This window comes from Podarcis gaigeae, assembly GCF_964106915.1.
Source record: "Podarcis gaigeae genome assembly, chromosome: 11".
Taxonomy (NCBI): domain Eukaryota; kingdom Metazoa; phylum Chordata; class Lepidosauria; order Squamata; family Lacertidae; genus Podarcis; species Podarcis gaigeae.
The window spans coordinates 27,794,299-27,812,426 of NC_139687.1; the positions used below are offsets into that span (position 1 = coordinate 27,794,299).

The 18,128-nt window shown below is 41.7% G+C and overlaps 1 protein-coding gene across 3 annotated transcripts in view; it reads right to left on the minus strand.

The window, feature by feature from the left end:
• LOC310826898 (leucyl-cystinyl aminopeptidase-like) overlaps window positions 1–18,128 on the minus strand; it is a 43,352-nt gene that overhangs the window by 10,698 nt on the left and 14,526 nt on the right. For all 3 annotated transcript variants that reach the window (XM_083702236.1, XM_083702238.1, XM_083702237.1), the window contains exons 5-13: window positions 16,725–16,845; window positions 16,066–16,220; window positions 13,147–13,260; window positions 11,490–11,621; window positions 9,025–9,156; window positions 7,003–7,166; window positions 6,027–6,115; window positions 2,354–2,537; window positions 861–1,017 (exon numbers count right to left, since the gene is read on the minus strand). In XM_083702236.1, the coding sequence (XP_083558362.1) occupies window positions 861–1,017; window positions 2,354–2,537; window positions 6,027–6,115; window positions 7,003–7,166; window positions 9,025–9,156; window positions 11,490–11,621; window positions 13,147–13,260; window positions 16,066–16,220; window positions 16,725–16,845 (1,248 nt within the window). The remainder of the gene's footprint in view (window positions 1–860; window positions 1,018–2,353; window positions 2,538–6,026; window positions 6,116–7,002; window positions 7,167–9,024; window positions 9,157–11,489; window positions 11,622–13,146; window positions 13,261–16,065; window positions 16,221–16,724; window positions 16,846–18,128) is intronic.

Sequence of the window (18,128 nt, forward strand, 5' to 3'; positions counted from 1 at the left end):
AAGTCTGCCATTCAGTTCTGAAAAGAATTTCCTCAGTCTTACATGTGCTCAATTCTCAACTGCCACCAAAATGAGCCCAATGAGTCTTTGAATGACCTGCGGCTCAATAGGCTAGTTCAAATCTATATGAATTATATTAACAGGCACATAAAACCAGTCACACCATCTTTAACTCACTTTCATGGACTTTTTTTTTTTAAACCCAACCCCACTTTCAATAAAATCTTTTTTATTTGTCTGGTTTGCAGAATTCATGAGCTGAAACAGTGATAGTTCTGCTAGGCACACATTCCACATTATCACTGAATAATGTGGGACAAATTATTTGATTGTTAAGGTGTATGCTTTCTGCATGGTCAAAATGTTACAAAAATGCATGCTGTGGCACCTTAAAGACTAAATGGTTTGTTTGGGATGGTCACGAATAGATGCTCTCCTCCATTGGTATATGACTACAGAGCAAAAAGCAGCTGGTTACAAATTTAAGAGGACCCTAATAATAATAATAATTTATTACTTATATTCCACCCACTGGGCCGGGTCTCCCCAGCCACTCTAAAGGAATGCCAAAAAACCACCTGCTCTTCTATTTTACCTAAGGTATCCATCTCTTTGCAGTTGGGGTTCAGAAGTTACAAATGGCATTTACATCTGAGAAGTTACTACTGAGGCATTTACTACTGAGAAAATACAACATGCTTTTAAATGGAAAGCTCATAAGCAACCCATCCAACATTCTAACACTAACCACAACAAAACAGTATAATTTAGAAACTGTACTTTCATGTAGTACAAACTATTTTGCCCTACTATGAACTTCATATCTAGCTTCCACCACCTGCCTGCTTTCAGTAACTTACCAATATTCTCGCTGAAAGGGTCTGCATTCCTCTTTTTTCAACCAGGTTGAGGATATGGTTCATTTGGTCCAATGCTTGTATGATTGGAGAAGTGCTGTTTTCTTTCACTAGGTAGTCAATCAGGTCAAAGGCTTTGGCCAAAGACACCTTTCCTAGTCTAAAGGGGGCATCAAAAACAACAAGAAGATACTGTCAAGCATTCTGACAAGCCTAAACAAATGTAAAAGACCTTGTTTGTGGTACAGGATATAAATTCTTCAAATATAAAATTGTTTTGCTTTATTTCTTCATATTATTAGATTTATTTATTTATTCTGGAGGCAAAACCTCCATAACAGATGATAAGTTTGATTCATTATAAGATTCTATTGATAAGTCCCCAAAAGTGCTATTAAGATCTATCAAACAACACTGGACTAAATTCCTGCATCTTTCACTCTTCTTGCAAACTCACCATTTCTCGCCCTTAACAGAAGGATCCTAAACTAAAACCTTTGCAATGTCATACTTAAAGAGTTTCGTTATGTGCAACAGTGAACATCTAGGATAACAAAAGGTAAAAAATAATTAACACATCCAGATTAGATAAGGTTCTCCTTTATCCCTCTGGCCCACCAGGCCGTCCAGTTTGACCCACAAGGTCATTTCCCCCAACCACACTCACCTGCCCACTCGTAACATCAGCAGATGGGCAGAAGGAAGGGTTAAATCCTGCAATGGCTGTGTGCATTCGTTCCCAGCAAGAACCAGGCACATGCAGCCAAGGCAGAAGGATTTAAAACCTGCATCGCCTACTAAAATGAAGACAAAAACCCTCCCTTTTAGCAGGGTTTTCCATGAAAACCCAGTTACTGGATCAGAAGGGGTTTGCAGGGAATTGTGCTGAAACCAAAGGCTCTGAACTAGCCCACCACTGCACAGTGAAGTCCCAACAACCTGGACATCCAGGTGACTGACAGATGAGCAGCCTTGCCTACCAGCAGTGGGGAGATAAAGATATGTCCCGTGGGCCAGAAAAGCTTCCCCGCCCCTTTCCTAGAAGGTTTGTTCTTAAGACTCCGGATTTGAAGATGGATATATCACAGACAGATATATCACAGTTCGAGGGACGTGGGTGGTGCTGTGGGTTAAACCACAGAGCCTGGGGCTTGCTGATCAGAAGGTTGGCGGTTCGAATCCCTGTGACGGGGTGAGCTCCCGTTGCTCGGTCCCAGCTCCTGCCAACCTAGCAGTTCAAATGCACGTCAAAGTGCAAGTAGATAAATAGGTACTGCTCCAGCGGGAAGGTAAACAGCGTTTCCATGCGCTGCTCTGGTTCGCCAGAAGCGGCTTAGTCATGCTGGCCACATGACCCGGAAGCTGTACACCGGCTCCCTCGGCCAATAAAGCGTGATGAACACCGCAACCCCAGAGTCGGCCACGACTGGACCTAATGGTCAGGGGTCCCTTTACCCTTTATATCACAGTTCAATGTAATAACTTTAAAGAATTACCCTGCCAGATTAAAAATGTTGTGGATCAAATTGGCTCTGTCTCTGGAACTCAGAGCAGTGGGCTCCGTCTTCAGCAGGTCAATTAGAGCAGTCCAGTCCTTTTCCGCATACTGTACAATATAGTAACCATTTGAGTCTACATTGAACTTCACCCACTGCGTATCACCTGGAAGTTCAACGGCATCTAGGAAAGGGGGAAAAGGAGGAGAGTAAGAAACCACTGAACTGATACAGTCTTCAGATCACTTGCAAATTTCTAGGAGTATATCAGGGCAATAACACTTCACTGGCATCATTTAAGAAACTCTCTGCTTTCCTGAATTTTACTGGGAGCAGTAGGAGCCAGCCAATGATTACAGCTGCAAAGCACCTCTTAGCTACAACTGACTTGCAGCCAATACTATCAGCAATCAATCTGAGACGATGACAGTGTGCACGGCAAGCCTTCATTGGACAGATGTGCCTTTACTGCATGCCGCTACACATGGCAACATAGCAAAATACCTATGCAAACTGGCCTGCTACCTGCAATTGTCCCAGCAGCCGTGTAAAAGGAAAGAGAGGAAATAACTAAAGCTCGAGGTCGTGCTGTGAAATGTCATGCATCACAAGATCTGATGCACATAACCTATTCCCAAAGTTAATACTGTGTTGATAGGCTATTAACAGTAATGCTGGCAGAGACCTCCCATGGGATCACTCCCTCTCAACCTACAGAGGTGACAGGAAGTACTCAGTTTTATTTATCTGTTGAATGGCCACATGGGCCAGAAAAAAAGAACCAACTGCAGAGAACTTAGCACATTTGATAGGCATATTAATGTGTTGAATCCAGTCTTGCATTTCACCTCACACTATATAAAAAAAAGGGCAGGAATCCCATCCTTGTATAAAGCTTTCTAAAGTTAATCCCGGTACAAAGATATATTTTGTAAGTCAACTTACCTACCGACAGTACAATTTTGCATTCTTTTTCCAGAAAATGTTGTGGATGGCATTGGTTTAAACCCTTTCTCCTTAAAATAGGTTTACTGCTTTTCATTAGCATATTTAACTTCTCAACTATGCAGCAGCCTGGATTTTGGCAGTGGGATATGTATATATTTTTAACACACGCTGCTTTCATCTTCTCTGGAAACCAGTTTTCAATTATAGAAATGTATCTGTCCAGAAGTGAATTACTTGAGTCTCTGTGGTTGGCACCATTGCCCCATCCTTTTATATTTTAGAGGAGCCAGGTTACAGAAAGCTATCCATTACAAACTTAATTCCAATTTCTACCATGAAGCAGGTCTGCTATATCCAAGAATGTACCTCCAGGCAAACAGAAGGTAGGTTTAGGCTACACATCAAAGAACTGTTCGTCTCAAGGGAGGCACACAAGGAAAACAGCTCACTAATTAGCTGAGAGTCACATAAGTCCTTTTTGGGCTTAACAGCATTTATTCATTTAGATCAAGGTTTCCCAAACTTGGGTCTCCATCTGTTTTGGACTACAACTCCCATCATCCCTAGCTAGCAGGAACAGTGGTCAGGGATGATGGGAACTGCAGTCCAAAAGCAGCTGGAGGACCCCAATTTAGATGAACTAGTTTTGCTTTTCCACATCCTAACCTGGTTAAAAAACACAACTACTCGTGATGGACCACTGAGTTCATTTTATGCTCAGACCCATTCTGGACTCTAGGTTTGACTAGGCTCCTAATGTCACCGGGAATGCAAAATTTCCTCTCTAACCCATACTGAGCTGCCTCATCCACCGAGAAAATAAAGCAGACCTAGAGGCCTTCCCAACCCAAACTCTTCTTGACCGCCCCCTCCAAAACAAGAAAAACATAAAAGCCTTGCCTGGCAGCAGTACAGAAAGACTTCAGTCTTCATTTTCCCCTAGATGCTACAGGAACACAGTCCCAGACAATTTGCTTCTAGGGTATCGTAGATTTCCAAGGTTTCCAAAGCCTTGTCAAGAAATATAAGCCTTGAGAAATTACTTTCCATAAATCCTGGTGCTGGGATGCTGCTGAGAATATGCTTTGGTGGCAGGATTTTTGGAAAGTACAATTTTACTAAGGACCTAAAAGAAGCTGCAATTTCCAGGCATCCTGGCACCTAACAAATGAAGGCCATTTCAGCTACTCCTCACTGCTGCTACCACGTTTATGTCTGAGGGAAAGAAGGTCGTACTAATGTTAAGCTGTGTTTGACCTTTGAAGTGATTTGGGATTGGCTCATAATTAATCCAAACTGGGAAAATGTATATTTTCAAGTCTCATGTTCTAAGCTTGCAATCTTGGTTAAAAAATTATATTCTATAGACACCAGAAGCTAATGCAATTTAAACTATTTGTTTCTTGCAATTATTTATATTCCATTTGTCAGGGAACAAATCCTACCAATGCTTTACTATTAAAAAGTATTTTTATTGTGTTATGCTTCAAGATTCTTAAGTTCCCAAAATCATATACAAGTACCGCCAGTAAAATAATAAAAATAAATAAATAAATAAATAAATAAATAAATAAATAAGTAAGTAAGTAAATAATCTGAAACATTTCCCTGGTCTAACGTACGCCAACTCATGAAGAGCCAAATCAGAAGTGAGCACTAGTAAAGTCAGGGAGGGAACACTATACAAATAAAATGCACCTGAAATTTAGATGATATTTTTTGGGGGGGACAAAATGTATCCAAATGTAAAAAGATTACTACCGCTAAAAATCTAGGACAAATTTCTATTGGCCACAATTATTCTGTGAGGGACAAAATACACACAGGGCCCGCTATCAGAAAACTCATCCAAAATCTCCATTATCCAAACACAAGGATTTATACCTAAACCTCACTATACATACTGCTGATTCAGATATCCAAAAAGATAGAGTTTGCCCACTTCCTTAATTGTTTGTGTTTTGCTGGTGGCCAGGAGCCATTTTGGGCAGAAACTATGGAGGGAGGGAGAAAGACTGGACAAATCAGGGAGCAGGAGAGAATGGACAAATCTTTATCTGCCTTCTGCTGACTGGCTGCAGCAGTTTCAGGCACAAAGCATGGAAGTAGAAAGCATGGATTTAAAATGTTCTCTTGGAAAATAATGGAAATTATTTCAGCCCATTGTGCAAATGCTTGCCTAACAATTCTCTGGGGAGCATATGGTGTTCGGAAAGCAGGACTTGCATGCACTCTTGGTTAACAAGGTGTAACCAGTCAGAAGCTGCAGAATTTAGTTGCTACAGAAATTGTACTAGTTCAGAGGTTTAAAATCCTAAAATGCTTAGCATGTCACAACTAAGAAAATAATCATTTTGGTATGCCTCCCTTTCCTAACCATGCCAAAAAAAAAGAAGAAGAAGTGTTTTGACTGTAAACGCATTATGTAAATGAAGTAAATGAACTGTATTGCAAACCCAAAATAATGAGGGCATATGCACTTTTCTTCTTTCTTAACTATAAGCTCTGAACATTGATCATTTATTTTACAGAAATTAAACCCTAAAGAATCCCCTGCCCTTGTTCCAACGCTAGCCATCAAAGATCAACGATGATGCTTCTGGAAGATGCTCATCATTTGGCTTTGGAGACTCTCCAGGAGAAAACTATTCCACATCAAGAACGTATTTGTGCATTGGTTGACTTTACCATCTGGGAGGACAAAAGCCTTCAAAAACATACATACCTGACTTTTGCTGCAGTAAATAATTGTAAGAACTGTAGGGTAAGCTGTCATTGCTGGTGGTATAAGAAAGAGGAATGCTCCACAAATAACTGGAAGAGGAGAAAGTGTTTACACAGTGTTAAAGATTGCTTATCCCAAGCATAGGCAAACTCGGCCCTCCAGATGTTTTGGTACTACAACTCCCATGATCCCTAGCTAACAGGACCAGTGGTCAAGGATGATGGGAATTGTAGTTCCAAAACATCTGGAGGGCCAAGTTTGCTTATGCACTGTAGCTTAAAAGAAAAAAACAGATATTGATATCTTCCTATGTTTGTGTGCAGAAGCATTGTTTATTAAACTTAACAGAATTAGTTGAGGGTACAGTTATAAAGATCGAGACCAAACCTGTGTCTACAAATCTTGTGCTTTACAGGTCCCGCCCCCTCCCCCATTTAATCTCCTTGCCTTTCCCGGCAATGCCAACAACCTCGGCTAGTCAAAAAATATACTTCCTTGAACTAGGTTTCTGCCACAAAATGTTGATATAATCCGTGTGTAAAAAGAACAGCAAAGAGTGGAGCTCATGTCCAATAGATTCATCAGCAACCCAGACACTCCTATGTGGACGGTATAAACCCACCTTCATGTCCAAAAGTGTCTTCTTCCTTATCAATTTATAGGCCCACCTTCCATCTTTATCTTGTCCCTGCCCCTCTAATCCATGTTTCAAAACAGATTTGAGGTGTACTAGAAGGTGAGTGAGCTACTATTCTCCGACTCACCCCTCCAACAGGTTCCCAGCATTTCCAACTGTTCTCTCCCAACCTGGGCAGATGTGCTGGACCGTGTACCACTCAGCTTAATATTTACAGCACACCTCAGTGGATTTATTTGCCATCAGCAGTAAACATTCGGCTGTCTCACTCCGTAAGCTAAAACACTGTCTGCAGAGTTAAATCACCCGAATTTAAATATAAGAAAAAAAGAAATAAACCTGGCAGGTACGGTCTGATTTTCCGATTCCACATTGTGCACAAATGGCTCCTGCTGCAGATGGATCAGTTTGCCTTCTCTTTTGACAGTCACCAAAGGAAATCCTTTCTGGAGAGTCCAGGTCTTCATGATTTTTTTGATATCGACACGGGTGTCATTTATCACCTAGGAAAGCACGGGAAAAATCAACTTTTGAGGAAGAATATATTATGGGATACCTTCAACAGCTGCTTAATCAATTCACTCAACAAGGACCCTTCTGAAACCAGGGTTTTAAGTAGTTAAACAGAATTGTAACTGCCAAGTTTATCAGTGGTAGTTCCTTTTTTTTTTTTAATAAGAGAAAAGTCCAGGAACTGAACTCTACCTTCCTATTTCCACACTGCTTCAGCTATGCAGTGGAAGCATTTGAGAAAAGCAAGAAACAGAGAAAAAGTCAAAGCACTAAACTGCAGGTCATCTTTAGGTCTCTTTGCCCTTCTGAGAGACAACAGAAAAGGACCATGGATCTTGGGTCACAACACAGTAAACTTCCCATTTAAGAGTTGAAATTTTAATTTCAGAAAATTATATTTGGGATATGGCTCAGTTTTCTAGAGAGAGGCCTGTCGTAGGAAGGCCTAAGCTACCTCTTCATGGGGAAAACAAGAAGGACTAAAGGGGGAAGTTGTTTGAAGGCCACAAGCTGCTTCTTGGTGGTTGGCCGAAAGCAGAGCATTACTAATCACTTCTTCTAATCTACTGTCTTTAGGGGGAAACTAAAACAAACTGGCAATCGTTTTCGCAAGAGAGAGGGAGCAACAAGCTGGGCAGGCTACCTACAGACTTGTGGAAGCCAACAAGAGAACAAGCAAACATCAACTTTGAAGCCTTTTTAATGCTCTATTTACACCTCTGCTTTCAACTGTGCTCATTCCTGAATGGCTGAACATCCACTGAGCATTTATTATTTATTTATTAAACTTTCATATGCTGCCCTTTATTAAGTTTTCATACCGCCCTTTATCCAAAGACCACAACATAAAAATACAAACACATAATAAGCCCCCTCCCACAGACACATTTTAAATGCCACAGAACGTTTATTGTTATTATTTACTGATTTTTGGAGTGGGGGCTGGCAGGGAATAGGGCAAGTCAGGAAAAGAAAATCCTGCCAAGCCACATTAAGAGACTGGCTTAGACCCAGAGTTCCGAGAGTAAATTCCACCCACAGATTGGGTCCCTTTTTTCTCCCCCTTGCAAGTTAATCAGGGGAACAGTCACCTATATCTAGTAAGAATGGTCTGCCAGACTTATATGGAGCCTCTGGGCTCAGTAACTTGCTCAGCTTCCTATCTGCAAAATGGGAATAATATGTGATTGCGTTATGTACATGTACACATTTTATTTAAATAAATTTAAACAGCACTCTTCAACAATAAACAACGCTTTTCAGAGAGGCTAACTATTACAATTGAATTAAAAACAATTCATGTATGCAGGCAAAGAAATATTTTTTCTACTGTTGTGTTCACAATCTTGCCTTTTGGCACATTAAGGTACAAGAGAACCCATGTTTAGAAAAGCTTGACTCTGAAATTGCAGGGTTACTAAAGGATATATATTAATAAACATGCTATTTGCCATTCTACTATGGTTTCATGCTGATTACTGTGGCACTGATAGGGACAGGGCTTGCCCTATGCATAAAAAGCAGAGGTCTGAGAAGTTTCCCAAGTGACCTAAGCTTCCTAAGCATAGATCAGAGCAGTTCCCCCCCCCCCATTTGTCCCATCACTTTTCCGGGCAAAACCCACTGTTTACCGCTGAATCAGAATGTCTATTCACAGAAAAAACCAATGGACGCCTGTTCCGATTCAGCAGGTTTTCCCAGGGGGAAGAGCCAGGTCAAGCAGACATGTGGATGAGCTCCCAGCAAAATCCACCATGGCACACTTTGCAGTACAATTCAGTGGTGGCCAACCTAAGTAACATCAATAAACCTTTGTTCACTTCCCCTCCCCTAGTCCAAGATTTTTACCTGATTCATGCTATCCCACAAGTCATCACTTTGGGTGGACCCATAGCTGTGGTCATGCAGATATAACTGAATACTAGCTTGGAAGATATCACTGTGGAGATAGTTTTTCAACATTGACAAGAGAGAAGCTCCCTGTAAAGAGAAAAATAGATCACATACCTATTTGAAATGCAATGGCCATGTTTTCAGTTTCCGTTTGCAACAGAGCATACCAACTGGCTTTTGCTTTTTCCTTGCTGAGGAAAAGGTACTTGGGCCACTATATAGATGGCTTTAAAAGAAAATTAGAACGCATTCACGGAGAAAACATCAGTAGCTACCAGCCATGATGGCTATGCACTGCCTTCACAGTTGGAGAAAGTGTGCTTCTGAATATTAGTTTGTGGAAATTGTAGGAAGGGAGAGCTAAGTAATTGACCATCAGGAGTTGCAGTGGTATTAAGAAACTCCATGTGGTTAAAGCCAGGAATACAGAAATGGCTACAGAAGTGGCTGCCACAGGGAGTTATATAATTAGTTTCCACCATGCTTTTGTATGTGTTCCTCCTCTCCCTCTTCCAGATGTCTGCAGGGCCTCAAGATCACAAGCAGCTGGAGATGGCTGAATATAAAGATAAAGGCTCAAAAAGGATAACATGCCCCCAATATTATAATTCCCCTCCCTTCCATATCAACAGCTCAAGATGTGAACGAAACTTCACCTCTGGCCATGCTTACAGATGGGAGGGTAAAAGCCGGTCTCAGCTATTCCTCAAATCTGAACAAGATGTGATCTGGCCACAAATGACTAGGACTGATTGGAAATAGCAGATGAAAAAGTATCAGTTCACATGCATCGGCTTTCTACACATTTATTATGTGAATTTAAACCATTATGTATATCTAGCGAAGTCATCATCTATGCAGATACCAGTTCCCTTTTATACATTTACAAATATTCAAGGGGGTGTACGAATAGCCTTTTATTTGCAAAAGCCCACCTTGTGAAAAGAAAGTGTTGCATCTAGTCTTGAAAGAATAGACACCTGATTTTATCAAAACTGTATTAACCCTAAGCAAAGAGCTCCTTCTTTGAATCAAAACAGTGTTTACAAAAAGGGAAAACAGAAGTTTAGAAACAAAGAGTTTTATGGTGGATAATTATGAGAATTAACTGAAAACAGGAACTAGCAAAATTCAATCTAAATATTTATAAATGATGGCTTAGTGTAGATGTCATCCTTTTAACCACAAATTGGGGGGGGGGCACAGAGATTTGTGGCCTCCCTCCCTCTCTTCTTTCTTTTTGGCTTTTAAAATATTTTTTATTAAAGATTTTCATGAACTACAAAAAGAGCACGCAATGTCTCTCTATTCATTCAGATTATAAAGTCTTTTGGTTACATTCAAAGTAAGACAATATGGTAAGACACCCTGGTTAACAAAGAGTAACCATGGATAGCTCAAATGTTGTTTTCAAACTAACTGGTTAGTTCTGAACTCTGATGAAGGCTGAGAACTATCCCAGGGATGGGGAGCTTCCAGGCCTCCAGATATACTGGAGCACAACTCTCATTATCCCAAACATTGCCCATGCTGCCTGGGGCTTATGGGAGTTGGAATTCAAAGGCTACCGCTGCATCACATTCTGAAAATTGATACAGAGTGTAAGGACAGCAAGTCTAGGAAGTGCATCTGATCTTCTAGTCGTGTCTTAAAATGTTCAGAAACAATGGATTGATATTTCAGTGCAAAAGCATGTGAGAAACAACATTCCGTTTCCCCCCCTCCACTGAGAAAAGGGAACGTTTGTAACCAATTCTTGTTGAGCTAAAATTTCTGATTAAAAATTGCTCATGTTGGTGTGAAAGGTTTCCATTATATGGTCCTCTCGCCCTGCAAACCCTTCCCCCCACCTTTCAGGGCCTGACCTGCTGCTGCCCACCAGGGGCGCCGACTTATAAAAAATATTGGGGGGGGGGCGGGGGAGCCCCGGGCTGCCCCGACCTTAAGTGAACCTGTGAGGGCCCGCCCTTTGCGGCAGCCGATTGGCTGCCGCTGTGGGCGGTGAATATTAATGAGCTAGGGGGAATCCCCGCTTCTCGCGGGGCTGACGCCAGCCCCGTGAGATTGTTGATGGGTCGAGAGCCCGCAACCCCACCCCCTCTCTAGATCGGGAGTGGCTTTGTTTTAACTCATTACTGAATGTATTTTAAAAGGTAACTATCGTCAAACAAGGAAAATAAAAAATACCAACATAATTTTGTGATTTTACAAAGCATAATATAACTAATAATTTTCTTAAATTATTGGGGGGGGCAGAGCCCCCCAAACGAATTTTTGAGGGGGCTCGGGCCCCCTCAGGCCCCATGGAGTCGGCGCCTATGCTGCCCACATCAGGAATGTGATTTGAAACATATTTGTGCAAACTTTTCAAGCGCATTTAATTTTATTAGAAGCACATTTGCCAGTACTTTTGAAGTTACCTTGATATAGGAGACGGCATCAAACATTTGCTCGATCTCCTCTGACGACTGGACGGCAAGGGAGATGGGATGAGATGAATTCATGGAATCTTTCTCCATTGTCTTGAATTGCAGATTTGGAAAAGAGTAATCCTGAAGAACAGGAAAAAGTTTAAGTGAACTCAAGTAGATGCTAACATGAGGAATTTGACCAGTCTGTAAGTACTGTTATCAGAATTGGAGATCTGGAGAAATAGTTATCTTGTACACAATCCCTTCTAGATACTGGTGTGCCTTTGAAGATTTACAGCTGGCCCTGTCCAAAAGTCCATCTAGTTCAGCAGTCTGTGCTCACAGTGGACAACCTGATAGCCGTGGAAAACTGCAAGCTGTACCTGAATGCAACAGCACCCGCCCCCAAGTCACACCAACAATGCAGTTCTGAATGTAATAACCAGGAAGCAAGCACAGTGGGATTTATTTCCAAGTGTGCTGAAACTTGCTTTCCAGCATATGATGCATAAGATTGAAATACTGAGCCAGAACAATATTGAACAAGGTCTATAGCCGATTTGGATTTTAGATTGTGTACTTCAGCTATAAGATATGGACTATATTTTATGTTTCCACTTTACTGAATGAAACAGGTAAGCTATTAAATGCCATAGGGCTGTCTATTATAATTCATTCTACACTCAGATTTCTACATAAACTGTTAGGGCCTGTTCCTCAATGCACCGTCCATTGGCAAACACTTCAGATGCAGAGGCCTGGACACAATGTCCAGGTTCAACCCCAGGTGACCATTCGTTTCAAAAGATTAGGAGAGCAGAAAAGGTCAAGGAGAAGATAGTCAATAGTACAAATTAAGTTGGTAAGTTTTCTGTCACCCACAAAGAAAATGTGCATTCTTTAAAGCAATCTGGCACCACCAAGTGGTGAAGTTTTATTTCTTCAGGGCACCAATGTGTGCAGTTTTCTCCAAGCGATTCTTGACTTGTTTATAAGCCTGTAAAAACTATTTTACCCCAAGGCCCGGATTCAAACTTAACCAACACTCCAGGGGTGCAAGGGTAGGCAAGCAAAAATGAGCTGGGGAAAACAAAAATGCATGTGCCCCTATTCCTCTCTCTTATTGTTACCACCATACAAGCACCAGATGCAGACATACAACACTCTCTTCTCAATCAGTCACACACTTGTGCTCACACAAGGTGTGTATTATGGAAGTTGTCTTCAATGGGTTAGGCCCTGAAAAGGAGCCTAAATACGCTTTAAAAAATATCCTAGAGTTGGAAGGGACCACGAGCGTCATCTAGTCCAACCCCCTGTAATGCAGGAATCCATTGCCCAATGTGGGTCTCAAACCTCAACCCTGAGATTAAGAGTCTCATGCTGTACCAACTGAGCTATCTAATAAACTCTCTCTCTCTCTCTCTCTCTCTCTCTCTCTCTGTGTGTGTGTGTGTGTGTGTGTGTGTGTGTGTGTGTTGAATTCCATATATATGTTCAACTCCACCATGGCTAGAATTTTACTACAAGTGCTTCAAAAGCAATGATTTTTCTTTTCTTCGAACAATAGAACTCCTAAAAACAAAGTATAACTACGAAGTCTGAGACCAAAGCGGATTATGCCAAGTTAAAAAAAACTTTGTACACACCCCTTCACTGCACTTACAGTATATAATTCTGGGAAGACTTTCTTCAAGGCAAAATTTTCCATAAAAGTGGCAAATCCTTCATTCAGCCACAGGTCGTTCCACCATTCCATAGTTACCAGATTGCCAAACCACTAAGAATGCAAAGGAAATACATATTCCCATTATTAGATAACATGCCCAAAGATAAATCCATGGATTATGTATAAGAATAAAGATTTTAAAGAGTATTCAAGGAGCTATGCAAGATAGATAGGAAGGTTCCATACTGGGAAACAAACCGTCTTCATCAATCATCTTCATCAACAGGAAGCAGTAAAACAGCCCATTCTGCCTTGACATGTGGGGCTACATGCATTTTCTCAACTCAGGAAAACCACATTACAGCTGCATAGATGTTTATACTGGCAGCTTATCGTGCATGAATGTGAAACAAACATTTCAGAAGCATTCAGTGGGGCATGCTGCTGCAAATTGGCCTAACCACCCAGTTAACCCAAAACACAAATCTGAATGTAAATAAATATTGTATATACATATTTTTAAAATTGCTCATTCAATTGTTTTAATTTAAACTGCAAGAGTGCTTGTGAACAGAAATTTTACATCCCCCCCCCCCCCAGGGTGGATTTGGTTTAAATCAAATTGATTTAAATCACTAGTCAGTAAGACTTGATTTAAATTATTTTTTTACAGAAAGACTCATTCCTGCTGGTGTAATCAATATTTACAACCAGATGAAGGTTTCATTTTTGGAATAATAAATTTTCAGAGTAATTTTTACAGTTATATCAAAAATTGCTGATTTGGTTATGCTATTAGAAATACATAGATAATTATGAAATTATTGTGAAGTTTAATAAGTTAACTGTTTATATTTGGACAACTTTTCTGCTGTACTTTAATAATAATTAATAATAATAATTTATTATTTGTACCCCGCCCATCTGGCTGGGTTTCCCCAGCCACTCTGGCCGGCTTCCAACAGAGATGAAAAATACACTAAAATGTCACATATTAAAAACTTCCCTGAACAGGGCTGCCTTCAGATGTCTTCTGAATGTCAGGTAGTTGTTTATCGCTTTGACATCTGATGGGAGGGCATTCCACAGGGCAGGCGCCACTACCGAGAAGGCCCTCTGCCTGGTTCCCTGTAACTTGGCCTCTCGCAGTGAGGGAACCGCCAGAAGGCCCTCGGAGCTGGACCTCAGTGTCCGGGCAGAACGATGGGGGAGGAGACGCTCCTTCAGATATACTGGACCGAGGCCATTTAGGGCTTTAAAGGTCAGCACCAACACTTTGAATTGTGCTCGGAAACGTACTGGGAGCCAGTGTAGGTCTTTCAAGACCGGTGTTATATGGTCTCGGCGGCCGCTCCCAGTCACCAGTCTAGCTGCCGCATTCTGGATTAGTTGTAGTTTCCGGGTCACCTTCAAAGGTAGCCCCACGTAGAGTGCATTGCAGTAGTCCAAGCGGGAGATAACCAGAGCATGTACCACTCTGGCGAGACAGTCTGCAGGCAGATAGGGTCTCAGCCTACATACCAGATGGAGCTGGTAAACAGCTGCCCTGGATACAGATTTGACCTGTGCCTCCATGGACAGCTGTGAGTCCAAAATGACTCCCAGGCTGCACACCTGGTCCTTCAGGGGCACAGGTACCCCATTCAGGACCAGGGAATCCTCCACACCTGCCCGCCTCCTGTCTCCCAAAAACAGTACTTCTGTCTTGTCAGGATTCAACCTCAATCTGTTAGCCGCCATCCATCCTCCAACCGCTTCCAGACACTCACACAGGACCTTCACCGCCTTCACTGGTTCTGATTTAAAAGAGAGGTAGAGCTGGGTATCATCTGCATACTGATGAACACCCAGCCCAAACCTCCTGATGATCCCTCCCAGCGGCTGCATGTAGATGTTGAAAAGCATGGGGGAGAGGACAGAACCCTGAGGCACCCCACAAGTGAGAGCCCAGGGGTCTGAACACTCATCCCCCACCACCACTTTCTGAACACGGCCCAGGAGGAAGGAGCGGAACCACTGTATGACAGTGCCCCCAGCTCCCAGCCCCTCAAGACGGTCCAGAAGGATGTCATGGTCGATGGTATCAAACGCCGCTGAGAGATCCAGCAGAACTAGGAAACAGCTCTCACTTTATTGGAAGGAGAAAAATAATAATTTGCTTAATAACAATTTAAACAATTTATTTAACTAAAACAATAATATTATTGCATATGTATCCATGTTTGTTAACTGATGTGTTAAAGGATTAAAAAAAAACTTAGACTGAGTTTTAGCACACATGAAAAACTTAAAACAAATCCTTATTTCCTGATGAATAGCCTTTGGACTATAATGTAACTTAAAGAGAAAACTTTCTTTAGAAAGATTTTTCCTCAAAAAGCATTTTATTTTAAAACTCCGATTTAAATTTTAAAAAAAATCCAGTTTCTTAAATAAAAAAAATCATTGATTTTTTTATCCACCCTGCCCCCCCCCAACCACCACTTGGCAATTGCAGATAATGCACACCAGCAGTTCATATCCCATCATGCTTTTCCATTGCTCCTAGTACAAAGAGTTACAGCGTGTAGTCAAATTAGATTAAAAGAAAAAAAAAACCTAGCTTGCAGTTGCTCTGTCTTCCTTATATGCTGTCTGGACAAATTTGCAGCGTGAGAAAATATAATCACTCTAGGTCTGTCTCAAAAGCATTGCTCCATCACGAGTGCACAGTCACAGTAATTTTCATTTGAGGCAGGGGGAGGGGAGAGAGAAACTACTTCCTATTAGTGGTGCAAAAGATGCAGCCTAATTATCTCAGCAGAAAATGAGAAAAGGCAAGCTTTCTTGTAAGCAGCATGAATCAGAACTGCAATGATTTTTTTAAAAAAAGAGAAAATCCTGCAGTACAAGAAGAAATTGGGAGATCCTTCATACCTGGTGTGCCAGCTCATGAGCAATGACTCTTGTTACTCTCTTTTTATCCATGGCTGAAGATGTCGTGTCCTCGTGAAGGAGTGTTGTCTCTCGAAAAGTGATCAAACCCCAGTTTTCCATTGCTCCAGCCTCAAAGTCAGGAAGAGCTACCAAGTCTAGATGAAGAACAAGGCACCAGTTTGTAAATAAACCAGTACTAAAATGGAAAGAAAAAAAAAAAACCTTACCAAGTTTAATTTTAAAAAAGCCTAGTCAAACAGACTAAACTTTAAGCTCATAGAACATGTCCATGTTCCATGCTCAACATCATGGTGCCTCTTGCAAACCTACCGTATTTTTTGCACCATAACACTCACTTTTTTCCTCCTAGAAAGTAAGGGGGAATGTCTGTGTGTGTTATGGAGGGAATGCCTACGGTATGTCCATTTTGTTTATACATTTAATGAGTCCCACAAATCTCAATGAACATAGGAAACATGCACTTTCTCGAACAATGTAACAAGGACTCCACTTAATTTTAGTTATGTAATTAATTATTTCCCCATGTTACAGTGATTAATTCTCCTCTACCTTTATACTATTAAAAACCAGGTTAAAAACAAACTCATAAGAATATATGAACAACAGATGCAAACTCACAAGAATATAAAGCATCTCACCTAATTTTTGAAGCGGGTATGTTATATTAAAATACTTCTGATAAAACTTGAGGAGCTCCACTGCTGTGTCTAAGGCATATTCAGTATGGTTCAACTTTTGTGGCACAGAATAGACAGATACCTATCACAGTGGGGGAAAAGGAAAGGGGTGGGGGTGGGGAGAGAGAATATGAAACAGAAAATCCCACAAGACGCATATGCTTCACTGATAGTTTTTAAGTGAGAAAACTGCTCTTATGAACACAGTTTTACTAAAACAATTGGCAAAGGCAGCATTTGCAAGGCAGCTCAAAGAACTGATTTCTGTGTTTTATGGCTGAGAACCACTTGTTAAACAAGGCAATAAAACGGAATGCAAACAACATCGGGATATTTCCAAAGAGTTCCGCAGTTCTGAACAGCTTCTACTGTGTAAATACAACCTTGTTCATGTTTTAGCTTTGTGCTACTTTCTGAGTAACTCCACCAGCAACACTGGTGGCTCATGGTCAGAGGGAGAGAGGGGGGAGGCAGCGGCATCCTCCCAGTGGTTGTACTGGGTTTACTGGGACAGGGATGTGGCTGTGTATCCTTGGGGATTTGGTTGTGGCTGCCCCACAGGTGTGCCCACCCCCTGGATGGAGACAGCCCTCCTAGAGGACCCCTGACCTCATCCCCATCGTCTTCTCAATGAGCCCAGGGGGGGTGCATGTGCTTCTACCCCCCCCCCATGAGCCACCACTAACTACCACCAGAAGTGGTTATTATTCCAGAGATTAAAAAAAGAGAATACAGGGGAAATCAAAAGCTGCCTTCACAATTGGCAGCAGCAACCTCTGTGGTAAGGAAGAGCTGCCTTCCTAACACTAGCATCACATTAGCTTACCTGGATAGAGCTGAGGCAAGGCAAAGCAGTAGAGAGGCCTGCACTGCATGTGTGGACCAAGTAGAGACCAGGGTACCTGTGCAGCCCTGACCTTGCTGCCTCCCTGCCTCCCAGATACGCTGCAGTGAAGCAGGTGTCAGGAGTGCAGCTCCACGACTATGTTATACCCCATAGGTTGCTACTACCAACTGAGACTCTACAGAGCTAAATATGAGTTTACGGCTCTGACACACAAAACTTCATATTTGGGTCAGCAGCGGGTTTGTGGCCACACCCAGGAAAAACAACCCAAGGAAGAAGCTACCCTTTCTTCTGCAAGGTTATTTGTAATACCACTGCCCCACCTGCGGCAGTTCACAAATATACACCTATGTGGCTTATTTGGTTTAGCTGAACTTTGAGATTCCTTCATAGTAATTTGAAACAAGCAAGCAGCAGCAGCAGAGCTGGCTGGTTTTGGTGGGTCTAGGCCAGAAAACCACAACCTACTTCAGACAGTGTATGCTGGCACAAGGGAGGGGACACAGCTTTCTTCAATT